Genomic DNA, 14,009 nt, shown 5'->3' on the forward strand with positions numbered 1-14,009 from the left:
GGTTGAGGCTGCGGTGCCCCTTCCCTGCTTCAAACTCTGTGCCCTGCTGTCTGATGCTGAACCTGAAGGAGGAGGTGGGAAGTCTGGCAATTTGGGCACAACCTCTGCAACTCCCTGGGTTGTATGGTGCTTTCAGCCTTGTGCTTCTTACCTATGGCCACTCAGACTTGACCACAGCAGCAGCTGCCCAAGGGGGCAAGGCATTTATGCCTTCTCCTCCTCTAGCCTTAACCGGGGACAACTGTCAAAGCCACCCACCAGGAGCATCCTGTGGGAAAGCCGGCTTTGGGCTTGTAGAGCAGGATGAGCAGTGGAAGGGCTGGTTGGTGCAGGGCAGGGCCTGCTTCGATGGCAGCAGGATTCACAGCCTCATGGGCACAACCACAGACAAAGTTCTGCTGAGCCTATGTTCCCCTTTGCAGCAGACTGCAGGGCTGGGTGATGGTGAGCTGGGCCAGGAGGCCTTGCTGACTGTATTTATCCCTGTTCAGAGCTGCTGCAGGAGCTGGGAACCACGGCTGTGTTTTCCACTGTAACTGTCAAAGGGGTCACGCTGAGGGCAGTTGAACTTTCTATTCCTGTCAGTTCGGGTAAATGACCCCTTTGCTATTTGAAGTGGGAGTGGGGCAGCCTCATGCTTACTCTTGCCCCGAAGCTGGCAGGCTGTAGTGGCTGCTTGCTGCCCGTGGCTGGTGGCCATGCTCTTTGGGAGGACACGCTGCCCTGGCATGCTCCCCACAGCCCTTCGCTCCCATCGTGAGCCCGGTGAGCTCCTGCTTCAGCCGGTGCATGCTGAGGTCGTGTGGGGCCAAGTGTGGCCGCTGGCAGCGGAGCGTGCTGTGTCCCTCCTCCTGCCAGCCCTCATGGCAGCACACAGCAGGGCCCTGGCTGGGTGTCTGCACTGGTGTCTACACCCAGGTGTGTCCTTGGATTGGAAACTTGACTGCCAAAAAGCAGGTTCATGCACACTTTCTGGTGCAGCTGAGGGAGTGGGGTGTTCGAGCTGCAGGTGCCAAATGTGACTTCTGAGGAGGACTATCTCTACTACTGCCCTTCATGGGAACTGCATGTTTGCTTGCTCATGCAGGGTCTTGTAACCATTATCTCTGCTAGAATGAGCTCTAAAAGCCTTTTTGGGCAGACTGTTCCATGCAGATTTGCTAGTTTCTGAAGAATTTAAAGGGTTTACCTTAAGAAAGTGAAGGCACTAATAGCTGGGAAGTGGTTTCTCTTTCTGCTGGAGAAGAGGAACTGTACCCTGCAGGGATGGCTGGCCGGCAGCCACCAGACCCTGCACTGGGAACAGGGGCACTTGCAACTGCCAACCCCTGCAAGTCCCGCTGTGGAATGCTTTTAGCAAGTCGTTTAGTTGAGTTTAATGGGTCAAGCTCAAGATACCAAAAATAGGTGAGTCATTGAATTTAAGTGATCAGGTGACAGACTAGGGTTTTATTAATAGTAATTAAAAAAACAAAAAAACAAACAAACAAAAAACACAAAACAAAAAAAAAACAAAAACAAAACAACAAAAAAACAAAACAAAACAAAAAAACACAACAAAAAAACACCAAAATCTCTGTACCTGTTTCTGGAGAGAAATTCTGAAAATGTGCCCCCACCTCCCATGTTGGTTCTAAGTACGGGCCACAAATGATGATTTTGAACAGGGCTTTTAAATCCAACAACAATGCTAAAATAAGAAACAGAAGAGGGGGGTCTGACTCATGATACTTGAGCAGCGTGTTTGAGCCTGTGAAGAGAGCAGAGGTGCTAGAAGGGAAATGCTGTGTGCACCTGCCTGCCACAGCGGGGATGGGAAGAAGTGCTCTGGGTTTTCTGGGTGTGAGCACAGACCGTCATCAGCACAGCCTGGCCTGAGCTCCCTCCCTGTGGGGGATTCACAGACACAAGATGCAAATGTGACTCTTGCTGTGAAGCCCAGGCAAAGAAGATGAAGTCTGCCACATTTGACTTCCACTGATAACAGTTCCACAGCTTTTCCTCTGCAATATTTTTAACCCAGAAGCACTTATAAAACATTTGTGTACTCCTTAGGAAGGCAGAAATCGTGGATTACATTAGCTGCTCCGCCACTGATCTAATTTATAAACTTAGATTTGTCTCTTAATTCTCAGGAAGCCCATAAAGACGCTTCTGTTAGAGGGTTCACTGGAGCCTCTGTGACAGAAGAGCTGGGTGCTGTGACTGGCTGTGTGAGCCTCCCGGTCTGGGGCATGTTTGTAGAGATGGGACCTCACCAAAGCAGGGGGTCCTTTCACACTTGGTCAACATGGAGTCCCTGAGACCTGCTGGCACACAGGGAAGTTCAGGGTGTGACTGGTCCTGTGGAAAACTGAAGTAATGAACATAGCTTTGGTCTTGTCTTTGCAATACTAGTCAGTGTATGCACTTGTTTGCTCAGCAGATATATGTATTTAGAATGTTGTACTTATAAAATGGATATGGAAAATCATGATACATTAGTGTTTAGAAGGCAGTTGGATACAAAAGCACGTGGCCAAGGTGTGTGAACCTGGGTAGAAAATGATCTGATTTTGGGGATGGATGATGTAGTGGGCCCCTTTCCCCTCTTGTGTGTGTGTGAGGCAGCCTGTGACTGTGGTTGGCCTTCCCCTGGGCAGGTGGGGAGCAGGATGTTCTCTTCAGGAGCGCTGTGGGATGCCCTGTCCTGCTGATGCCCGCAGGTGAGTTGGTGCCACTTCCCACGAGTCGCGAACACGGGGCAGCAGGAGGGCTTTGCCATCCCAGTGGGGAGCAGATGCTGCTCGCCGGCCCGGAGTGCTAGGGACGCCCCTTCTCGTTCACCCGCCGGGCCGGGGCTTTCCTGTGCCTCCTCTCGCCATTCTGCACCTCCCGGTAAAACTGACCCCGGACCGGGTCCTCGTGTCAGCGGGAGCCCGGTTCGTTCACTCACACGAGTTCGCTTGGGCAATTAAATTATAGGTGCCTATTCTAGTATTAAGTGTTTTTCCCTTATCCCCACTTCTTTCTCCCCTTCTCCGAGCGCAACCAGGACGGTCTCGGATTATCCCTAGGCGAGAAGCCCCGCTGCCCACCCAATCCCCCCCCCAGAACTTCCAGGCGCACCGTGGAGTGGGGCTGCGAGGCTCCGCCGGATCCCGCCGGTGCTGCGGCGGCGGCTCCATGCCGCGGCTTCGGGCCGCCCCGGCTCCTCCCCTCGCGGTGTGCGAGCGGGTGTGTGTGTGTGTGAGTGTGTGCGTGCGCCAGGGCCGCCGCCGCCGCCGCTCCCGCCGCTCCCAGCCGGGCAGCCAGCCGAGCCGCGCTGCTGGCGGCGGCGGCGGCGCTCCGCGAGCCCCGGGCGGCTCTGCGCGGCCCCGGCGGCCGCCGCTCCCCGCCGCTGCCCCTGCCCGTGCCCATGCCGGCCGCGCTGCCCTAGCCGTGCTGGCTCGGCGCTCCTCGGCTCGGCGCGGGGCGGGGAGGGGGCACTACTTCTCTGAGTCTCCCCACCACATCGTTATGGACCTATTCGACTTTTTCAGGGACTGGGACTTAGAGCAGCAGTGGTAGGTTTTTTTTTTTTGGGTGTTTTTGGGTGTTTTATATTCTCCCCCCCCTCCCCTTCCCCCGTTTCTCCACTCCTCTCCTCTAACAGCTGCCGGTTTTCTCTCCTTTCTGCCCTGCTCGCTCCCCAGTGCCTTAGCCTTTGTTGAGGGGCAAAGCACCCGGTGCCCGCCGGGGCGGGGGTCCGTGCTGCGCCCGTGGGGAGCCGCGCTGGGGCCGCCGTGCTCCGGCTACGCTCCACAGCCGCGCTCCGAAGCCCCGGTCGGTGGGAGCACCTCGCGGTGCGTCGGCTGCTGGGCGAAGTTGAGCCGGCGGGGGAGCGCCAGGATACGCCGAGGTGCCGGCGGCAGCAGCCCCCTTCCCGGGCAGCGCAGAGCCGGGGAGCCGATGTTTTCCCCCGGAACGCGGCTTTGCTCACGTTGTGCTTACTGCTGTCAGTGACAGTGTTCCTTTCACGGGGGAAAACGCAACTGTAGTTTTGCCGTGTGGCACAGTTCAGCTGTGGCCCTGTTCAGTATTGGGGGGGGTGGGGGGTGCTGCTGGGTCTGGTTTTGCAGGTTTCCTCTTCTGGATGAAGCGTTATTGAAGTTAGTTTTGGAAGTGGGAAGATCAGTCCCCGTGATATTATAACAGGTTTCTCCTTTCTCCCCCCGGTCTATTTCTTTTCTTTGTTGCTCCCCCCCCCCCGCCTTTTTTTTAAAAAAAAAAAAAAAAAGTGGAAATTTAGGCTTATATTGCTCTGCAGGTACGTGCACACCTTGAAAAGGTCGGTGCATCTATTTAAGTGTATTATAAACTTGTCACCAAAGTGAATGTTAAGGAATTTTCGGTGGGTGACAAGTAGCTGGGAAAGTTAGAATTTGGGTAGGTTTTTAGTTGCTTCCCCGGCTGGTTAATGAGGTCATGCTTATTCTGTGGCTGTTTTTATCAGTTCTTGCTTTATTTTTCAGTTTAGCAAATACAGTTCTTCAACTATGCACGGTGAAATTCAGCAGTTGGTTACTGCTTTGTTAAATGCTCTTAGGCTGGAGTGCAGTTTGCCACGAAAAAAAGAGACTAAAATACTGTATTTTGTGATCCTAATCTCTGAATGTCACCCAGATTATATGTATGTATGCATGAGCATTTGGACCTCATGTTTTGCAGAGCGTTTACTTTACTTTGTTGATAATACAAAGGTATGTCTAGGAAAAAGATAATATATTGAGTTAATAACTATCATTTTGCCAAACGCAGTGTAACAGCTATGGTTGCAAATCCAAGATAATCAGAACCAAATACCTGTCACGTTCCATTTTACAGCAATTTGGAGTAAATCCTTGGAACCATAAATTACACTCTATCAATATTAATCTGTAAGCAGGCATTTTGGATCATGTGCGTGTTTTATCAGCTTTGCATAAGACATCATATTATATCTTTTAATAACCATGCTGTTGTTATTTAAAAGTAATAATCACAATAAAATTAGTGCTCAATTAAATATTATGCTTCTACCCCACTATCTTTACTGTGCTGCACTAATTTTTTTGCAGACAACTGATAACCACGGTATTACTACTCAAATAATATTTGCATATAATTTGCCTAATTTATAGCGTGGGCAACATCATTAATTTAATAGAAGCTGTTACAGCCCAATATGTGGGTGTAGTTCGAATGCTAGGAACATTATAGGTATTGAGTTTTAATGTTTGCTTAATAACTTACTTTCGTTTGGCTGTGGTTTTATGTGGATTTAAAGATGTGCATCAGAAAGAAGGGAACTCTCGCGCCTGTTTTTCCATAAAATATTAACATATTGCTACTCATTCTAGAAATTCCATTTGCTTGCTTCCATAAAATGAAATTTATTGGTTTTAGAGGTTTTTAAGGTCCATGAGGAAAGAACATTTTTACTTTGACTGTTTCAAAGTGTTTGATATCTACTCAAACTCTCTGTACGGCATAAGCTTTCACAGACGATTACTCATTGCAGAGATCAAGTTGAGTTTAGCTTTTAATAATCCAATTAATATGTGCAAGTACACATGTATATAATATGTAAGTATGTAATCTACGTGTATCCACAAACATTACACGTATCTTGTTGTACATGTAAAGATTTCTGTCTCTGACAAGTAGTTGTGTTGCTTACGGAGTTGAATTTAGCTCATCTATCCGTAAATATGTGCATGTGTATATATGTAATATGTTATACACATCAGTTCTGTGTACCTAGAAATATGCGTGCTTACCCATCAAGATTTATTGTTTTTTTGGCTGTTACTTCATAATATTTGTGTGGTTGCTTCATAATATTTACAAATAAGTATATATAACATGATGTGTGAATTGCTGCTTATTCTGAAACTGTCCTCCTCCCTTCTGTCTGTAGCTGGCCTTTGTAAAACGTGTTTCACAAGCATTTGTAAGACAGTTAGAGACCCTCTTCTGCATTCCTTGCAAACCCCAAACTTCTGCTAATCTGTGCTGCAATCACCAAGAAGGCAAGCTCAGGCCTATGGTGTGTGTGTATGTGTGTCTATGTATTGCCTGTATGCAAAGTACAACAGAAACATAGGCACCCTGTGAAATATACTAAAAAATACAGGCTGAGCAGAGGTGGGTTTTTTTAATCCCATGAAAAGGTGTAATGCATTGTCATTATATCACAGAATGACTGCCCAAAAGTTTGGGGCTGATGGGAAAAATACACTTAATTTCCACCCCCCCCAGTGGAGGTATGTCTTTGTGTCACTCCTTGAAATGTATTTTGTCAAGAACTGTCAGAGTTACAGTGTGCACTGCCACTACATGTGTTCTTGAATTCTCACCTGGCATTCCCAATGATTAGTGGGAGCTTTGTCTTGATACAAACTGCAGAATCAGCCCTTTAGTTCCCCATATTACACGAGGTCACAGTAGTATAAGCACGAGGTGTTTAACTGAACCTTCATCAAGAATGTGGCTGGGAGGGTAGGCAGGGGTTGGTGTGGAGTTTTTTGTTAACACTTGGGTAAAATGTGTAAAATAAGGCCTCGAATATCCCAGTGGATGTTATGCCAGACTTCCAGGCTTGAAAAGCTGAAAAAAATACCAAAAACCCCAAACAATTTGAATGAATCCAAATTCTGGCTGAGGTGAAAGGGCCAAGGCTGAAGTCTGCTGTGATTCCTGGGTGAACAAGAAATGTTCACCTGGGCTTGCATTTAGTGTGAGCTATTCTATGAGGGAAAAAGGAAGGGAGATGGATATAATGAAAAGCTTGAATGCCTGTGTGCACCAAGGGGACCACTTGCTGTTAAAAATCAAATTTCATCTTTTAAATCACTTTCCACGCTTGTCTGTGGTAACCAAGTAAATGAAATCTTCAGGTGTCCTGGGACCATGTGGCTAGATTTGAACCTGCTTACAGAGTAAGGTGGTGCCATTAATCAGCAGCTGGGAAGCAACAAAACCCAACAAAACCCCAAGCACCCCAGAATATAAAGCTCCTCAGTAACGCAAACAAAGGTGGAGCGATTTGTGGTTTACTTTTTATTCATTGTCATTGGTATTAATATTTGTTAAGTGCTCTAATCTTTAAAAAAAGTTAAAGTCAAGAAAATACTTAGTGGGGGAAATGCATGTTGAGGTATATAAAATAAAACGTGGTGAAGGGAAATAAGCTCAGCAGGTAAGAATATTGTCATGGCTGTGTGGTTGTGATGGGGAAGACTTCTCACTGCAGAGAAACAAGTCTCTTGGTTTTTTGTTGTGTTTTTTTTTTTTTTCTTTTTTTATATTATGTATCACAAGTAGCCTAATTACAGCCAAACCAGCAAACTGCCAGTTATACAGGAAGAGGCTTAAACTCACTAAACTGTTATATAAATAGAAAGTTCAAAGGTCTGTTTGTGGCTGACAAAGCTGAGAACAGGCCATCTGTGGGCCAGGTTCCTCTCCTGTAAGAATGTAAAAACATGCCGCATGCCATGGTAGCGTGTACTTTCAACGTAGTCCTCAACCTGGAGGGGGTGATCCTGCTCTCCAGACAAAGGTGGACTGTTTCAGTTCCAGCCTTGGGTATTTCCTCCCCTTCACCCACCTTCCCCCTCCCCTCTTTGCCTTGTGCCTCTGCAAAAGACCTTCTCAGTTACTGTTTCTTCACCAGGGTCTACAATAGCTCACTACGTGAAAAGTCTTCTGAATGTGGAGAGTGTTGTGAAATGTGTGAAGTAGAGTAGATAGACTCTTGGGGGATTAGATTGATTTTTGTATTTTTATTTTTTTATATTTTGGGATGATGGTGGGAGCATTAGTAAAGGAGAAAGTCACATTTTGAATGGATTTCTGTGAGGTTTTTCACCACCTCCCTTTCTTCTCCTTAAGGATATTACAGTTGAATTGCAGTTACTTTATGGATTTGTATTACAGACATCCCTGAGTAATTATTTGAAAATGTTTCATTTTCAATTTGCTTTGAAAGTGTAAATGGATGGATTGTGTGGCTGCTGGTGGGTGGGTGAGGGGGATTAGAGGCTGTCAAAACAAGCAGCTGAGGAAGACCAAAAATAGTCTTGGGCCAAAACCTGTATTTGAAGTACATCCTGATTTAGTAATTCTTCTGTGGCTGGTATTGAGCTCCGTGGAGTGTAAATCTTGAAAGAATTTGGCCGTTTGCAAACATTAAGCTTACATCTATCCTATGAGGCAAAATTACTATCAGTTTAACAGCATTTGAATTGTTTTCCTAATGATTCATTCAAGAATTTAATGACTTCTAAAATATACAAATTGGGATGGGGAGTAGATTCTTCAGATACTGTTCAGCTGTCCTGAAGCCAGGCAGAACTTCAGAGCACTTAAGCAGTTTGTATATGAATGCCTATTATATTGTTTGGGATTTTCTTTTTGAGTGGAAGATGATGTTATGATGCAGGTCCTTCAGTCAAGCAGAATTACTCCTTTTGTTTGTCTGACAAGACAGTCGTTGCAACCTGGAATTTAACCAAATAATTTAATGGGAAAATGTGACGTTCTACAGAAGAATTAAATGTACTAAATGATTGCTGAAAGAATGGGTACACACTGCTGGTCTTTTTGAGCTTCTTAGGACTGGAACAGTGTGTTTTAGTGTCATGGAAAGAGTGTGGTGAAGCTCTTTGTGTTATGAGGCCCAAATTCTGTCTTTATCTGAGTCATGCAAAATTCCCATCATGCAAGGGACAAAATTGACTCTAAGGCCTAGAAAAAGCACGTGCGCCTTAATATAGCTGGGCCGATAGGCAGGTGTATAGTTTTGAGCACACAAGCAGTTCTACTGAGACAACTCTTGGTTTCAAGTTCTACTGAACTGGGTTCTTGATCACTCCCAAAATACTCAGCATGTTTTACTAATGACTAAACCCCAGTTTTCCATGTATTTGGTAATGGAAACTGGTGTCATTTTTGACTGTATAATGCACATCCATTTGCCTGAAATCTATCAGCAGTTTTACATGTTTGTACAAATAACTGGGCAGACAGAAAGAATGAAAATATTAAATCTCATTAAAAAAAAAATCTAGAAGAATTGTAGGAAACATTTTATACACTGAACCAAAGAAGTATGTGAAATCTTAAGTATCTAAACAGACCCCATCCTGTATTTTCTTGGTGCCTTTAGTTTGTGGTAATGGAGTTTGTATAGAGCAGTTTAAGGACTGGGCTCTTGAATGCTTGTTAAATGTATATAATGAATGAATAACATAAAGTACCTGTGTCTTCCTTCAGCTTGGGCCCGAGCTAGTAGCCAGTGGTGTCAGTGGAGATGCTCCCAGTTGTCTTCTGAGAGTACTGGATTTGACTCTCTTTTGGCTAAAATACAGACTTAGTGAAATGTGGAGCAACTCTCTAATGATGAGGATCAGCAAGGCACTTTGCACCCACCTCATACTATGCACGTGGAAAAACTCCACAGAACCCAGTTCTGAACCTGTTCAGTTCAAATTTACTGTCTTTTGAGAAGAAAGAAAAGAAAAATGGAGAAGAAAGATTGAATATTTTCTCTATAGAGCCATCAAACATCTGTTAACACTGAAAACTGAAACTGTGCCACAACTCTAGCTTTTGCAATGTTACAAATTCTTTCTTAAGCATTGAACAAGAAGGTAGTAAATCCACTAATATGTCAAGTTAGCATAACCTTCCAGACCACTCACAATACAGTCAGGAATTCACAATAGTGACTTGAAAAGACAGCTTTCTCATCCTTTTATTGTTACTGAATGTAATATATTGACGCTTTCTAATCAAAATATTTGAATTGTTCTAAGAGCTTTGGTCAGAGGTCAGAAGGTACGTTACTCCTGACTAACGGGCAACTGTATTGATAAAAAATGAGAGGAAGGAAGGCAGTCAGTATCTTATAGCATGACAGTAGCTTTTAAGCTCCAGTTTGAATAACTTCTAATGATACAGCTGTTTGACCAAAGATTCCCACAAAGGGCAAGTGGTATTCAATCTGCATTTGTGAGTGAAGATTTTGGGGAATGAGCTGGGGGGTTTGTTTTCAAAAACTCTTTATTGAAGCCCAGTCTCAATGAAACTTGAGAGGAATTGCATCTTGCTTCTTAATTTCAGCAAGACTGCTGTTGAGTGTGGTCAGTGCTATGGGTTTACAAAGTTAGGCTTGTAGTGCTGAAAAAATAATCTGGAACTAGAGGGCTGAGGTAAAGGAATAAACCAAAACTTCCTGCAGGTAACTTCCCAGCTGTTACAAACTGTTTTATCATGAAGAGAATGTTTTTCGACTTGTACATAGCAGATCCACACCATAAATTATTATGACTTTTAAACAAAGGTTTAGTCAGTAGTTTCTTCTTCTGTAAAACTGTATCACATTTTAATAACATGTTATCAATGTGTTCAAGCCAAGCCACCTAGAGAAGAGAACTTTTACTGGGAGGAATTTTCTCATTGTTTGACCACAGCAATTAATCTGTGTCTTTTTACTTGAGATTATCGGTAAGTCCTTATTCCAGGTAGTTTGAGATGCTGAGGTTGTAGGAGAGTGGGAGATAATACCACAACTGAAGGCTGATCTCATTGTAGGTGACACAGAGAATGGAGGGATGCCATTTACTACATACAATGTGTAAGTCTTGTTTAGTGAGGAGCTGTAGTCAGCAATTCAAATTCCTGACTTGGATGCTGCGTGGTGCTACCAGTTATAGTGAGACATGAATAGCCCACTCATGATTATATGTTTTTATAGGGGTGGGCTATTAACAAGCAGGAAAGAAGAAAACAAGATAGAGCACCAAGTTAAAAATCACTCAGTTGTTCCTTTGACAAGTATTATAATAGCTATTTTTGTTATCACTGTGGGTGTACATGGTGTTGTGAAATAAGTAATTCTGTAGCTCTGCATTGCTTTCAGTGCCTGGGGCTCAAACCTGCAGATGTCTTACTACTGAGAACTAGGGCTTTTCCTTATGGTGCTTTGCATGGGCTAATTGTCAGGATTCAGCTGTAGTTTAAAAGTTTTCTTCTTGGTCATTCACGTGTAGGCCCTTGTGATAGGTGATGGTATCTGCATCCTACAAAGGGATGAACACCTAAAAGTAAGATGGGGTAAAAATGGAGCAGTACTTGGTGGCTCGTGATCTGTGCTGAGAAGGTGGCTTCACAACAGAATGTTTTTAATTTAAAGTATTTTTAGGTGAGAGGGTAGCAATCTGTTATGTAGGTCTACTTGTTCTTTTTTTCATCCTTTACTATATCACTGGGTTAGGTCTAGATTTTACTTGAGAAGAAGAAAGCAAACAACTGACAGTAGAGAAAGCAAATGCAAAGCTTTAAATATAAAATCGGAAATACAAAATGTCATTAAGGTTGTCAGTTCCCATTTATTTCAATCTCATATCATGAGGGAGGCTAAGATCCTGCAGCGCTACAGTGTTTAGGCGGGTTTGTTTCTATACTGCTGTCAGTAGCCATGTTTATATTTGAGAATGCAGTATTCAAGACTTGGAAAAATAAATGCCTGTTAATTATGAGCCTCTTCGTCTGCATAGAGGCCAGTGTGCAAGATGATTTCAGGGGCCCTGATTTCAGAAGGCTGCACACTTTTTAGGTCCCCATACTGAACTCTCAGGTGAGACACTCATAGCCTGGGGTAGCCAATTCATGAATAAAAACTTTGGGCTGCTGTTTCGAATGTGGGGGTGATTTTTCTTCCAGTTTCTTTCCTGTAGAACAATGGAATGACATTCTTCCTGGTGTTTCCTATGAAGAATAATGATGAGGAATTATCTTCTCTGTCTACAAGTGTTTAAAAACTCATTAGTTAGGGTCCCTGAAAGAATTCCAATACAAGTCAGTGGGTGTGGTGAAGCTGATTGTAATGGGAAGCGAACTGGGCCCTGGGGCTGGTGGACAGCAGGGAGGCAGAGTATAAAGAATACTGTGCATATGCTATGGTAAGCATTTTCATAGAACTCCTCTGTGGGAGAGGACAATAGCTTTGGAGCTCATATTTACTCAAAAAGCAGCCCTTTGATTTTCATGGGTTTATGCTTCACTGCACATTGGAAAGCCCATTTGTCTTCACCAAGTCTTTGAAGAGGCATAGGTGAAGGGATTGAGGCACTGGCCAAGGGCTAAGGGTAGCAGTTGCTTGGAGAAGGAGATAAGTTGCCTGGCTTTTTTTGGTAATACTTGGCAGAGTTGTCATCCTTTTTAAGTTTGCTAAATCAAGGAATAGTGCGTGGATTTTCTTACTGGCTCTGCCACTGGAAAGTCACTTTGTGTCTGTCAGAGTTGGGTAATGATATTTACATCTTTGGTAATTTGCCTTTTTTTTTTTGTTAGGTGGAAAGTGTGAGAGAGGAGGGCTGGTTGTTTTGGCTGTGTGGTTGGTTACCTTTGGTGTTCATGTTCATTTTTTCATCATTCTGGGGGTCAGCACAGAACTGGTTTTGACACTTTTTTTCTACTCTGAACTTCCCTCTAGCTATACTGCCCTTCACTAGCTTGCTTGTACTACCTTACCTACAAGAAGAATGAACAGTGTTGATGCAGATTTTCTATGGCATAGCTTATGCATTGAGCTCCTGTGTTGGATTCAGCTTTTGTGCTGAGGATATCAGACACGCATTTAGAAAAACAGGGTGACTTTTCTGGCCGCAGACCTTCCAAGCAGTGTTGATTTATGTCTCTCTGCTTTGCCTCCTTTTGTAAAGTGAGAAGATTAACATCTCAGAATTTTACTGGTAGACTGAGGAATTTTGCATCAGTCTACCATCAGTTACCTCATCTTATCCACAGGGGAATGCGAAGAGAGGAGTGAAGTAACTTACAGAAGGACTCTGCATTGGTCAGAGCTGCTGTCAGCTGAGTTCCAGTTCACTGCTTGCCTACTCTGATGGGTATATTTTCCTATTCTGCAGGGGTGTGATGAGGTTAAGTCCCTTAATGTTTATGAATGCTTATGGTGATAGAGCAAGACAGGAACCTAGGCAGATGTATTAGTAGGGGAAAGGCAAGCCCATAAAGAGAAATGGTAGGATTTGGGCAGAGCATATCTACAAGAAAAGGTAATCAAAGCACAGAAACTCTTCTGAAGGGCAGAATTCATTTACATTGTGCATATTTGATATAATTTACCCTGCTCTCAGCCGGACAGTGAAAGCCGTGGACCTTTCAGAGATAGAATGATCTTGTTACTCCAGAAGACTTGTCATTTCCCGGGTCTTATAGCAAAGCTTTGTATATGCACCTGTAGCTTAAGTAAATGTCACGTCTTGGATGCTTCACTGAGTAGTACATCTACACGTTATCAGAAGCATTGTTGGTCTTTGAGCCAGCTGCCTTTGTTTCTAGCAGATCGTTGCTTTGTTGATTAACCCTGGGCATAAGTTTTCTTCACATATGTTATTAGACTGAACATACTTTCTATTTATACCACTTGGGGATACAAATTACTGTGTTGCGTTTAGCAAGCACTAGGAAGAGTACATCTTTGTGGTGTAAAGAAAAAAAATAGAGTCAGAATTTTATTTGAAGGTCCTTTCTTTCCAGGTTTGAGGGAAAACAGCAAAAACAATTGCTGGTCCCAGAAAGCAGGCAGTTGAGCATACTTGTTTTAATAGATTGTGTTGGTGGAATTTGGTTCTGAAATTAACAATGGGATTTTGAAGAAGGGAATGAATTTTTATGAAATCTGGGTAAGGTTATTAGGGAGATTATTAGTAGCATGCATATTTACAAGTATTGTCTTCATGGCTTTGATAGTTGTCTGTGGGCCAGTAAAATTGCCCTAGAGGGCTGAGCCAAAGGCCACTTCAGCCAGTTGAAGTTTTTCATTGATTTAGTGAGCTCTAAAACATACTTAGTGAGAGCTTCCTTTGCTTTCTCACTCCTTTTCTGGAGAAGATGACCTTTACCTACTCCGTGGTAGAGCTCCAGAAATGTTATGCAATCTATTACAATATTTTTGTTACTGCTCAGTCTTTCCTTCT

At 43.9% G+C, this 14,009-nt stretch overlaps 1 protein-coding gene across 1 annotated transcript in view; it reads left to right on the plus strand.

The window, feature by feature from the left end:
• Positions 1-3,498: 3,498 nt before the first annotated feature.
• Positions 3,499-14,009, plus strand: part of AFF2 (ALF transcription elongation factor 2) — a gene marked incomplete at both ends in the record, with an annotated part of 338,204 nt that continues 327,693 nt past the window's right edge. The window contains one exon of the mRNA XM_080624489.1: positions 3,499-3,545. Coding sequence (XP_080480615.1) covers positions 3,499-3,545 — 47 coding nt within the window. The remainder of the gene's footprint in view (positions 3,546-14,009) is intronic.

Source organism: Psittacula echo, assembly GCF_963264785.1.
Source record: "Psittacula echo genome assembly, chromosome: 8".
Classification (NCBI taxonomy): Eukaryota; Metazoa; Chordata; class Aves; order Psittaciformes; family Psittacidae; genus Psittacula; species Psittacula echo.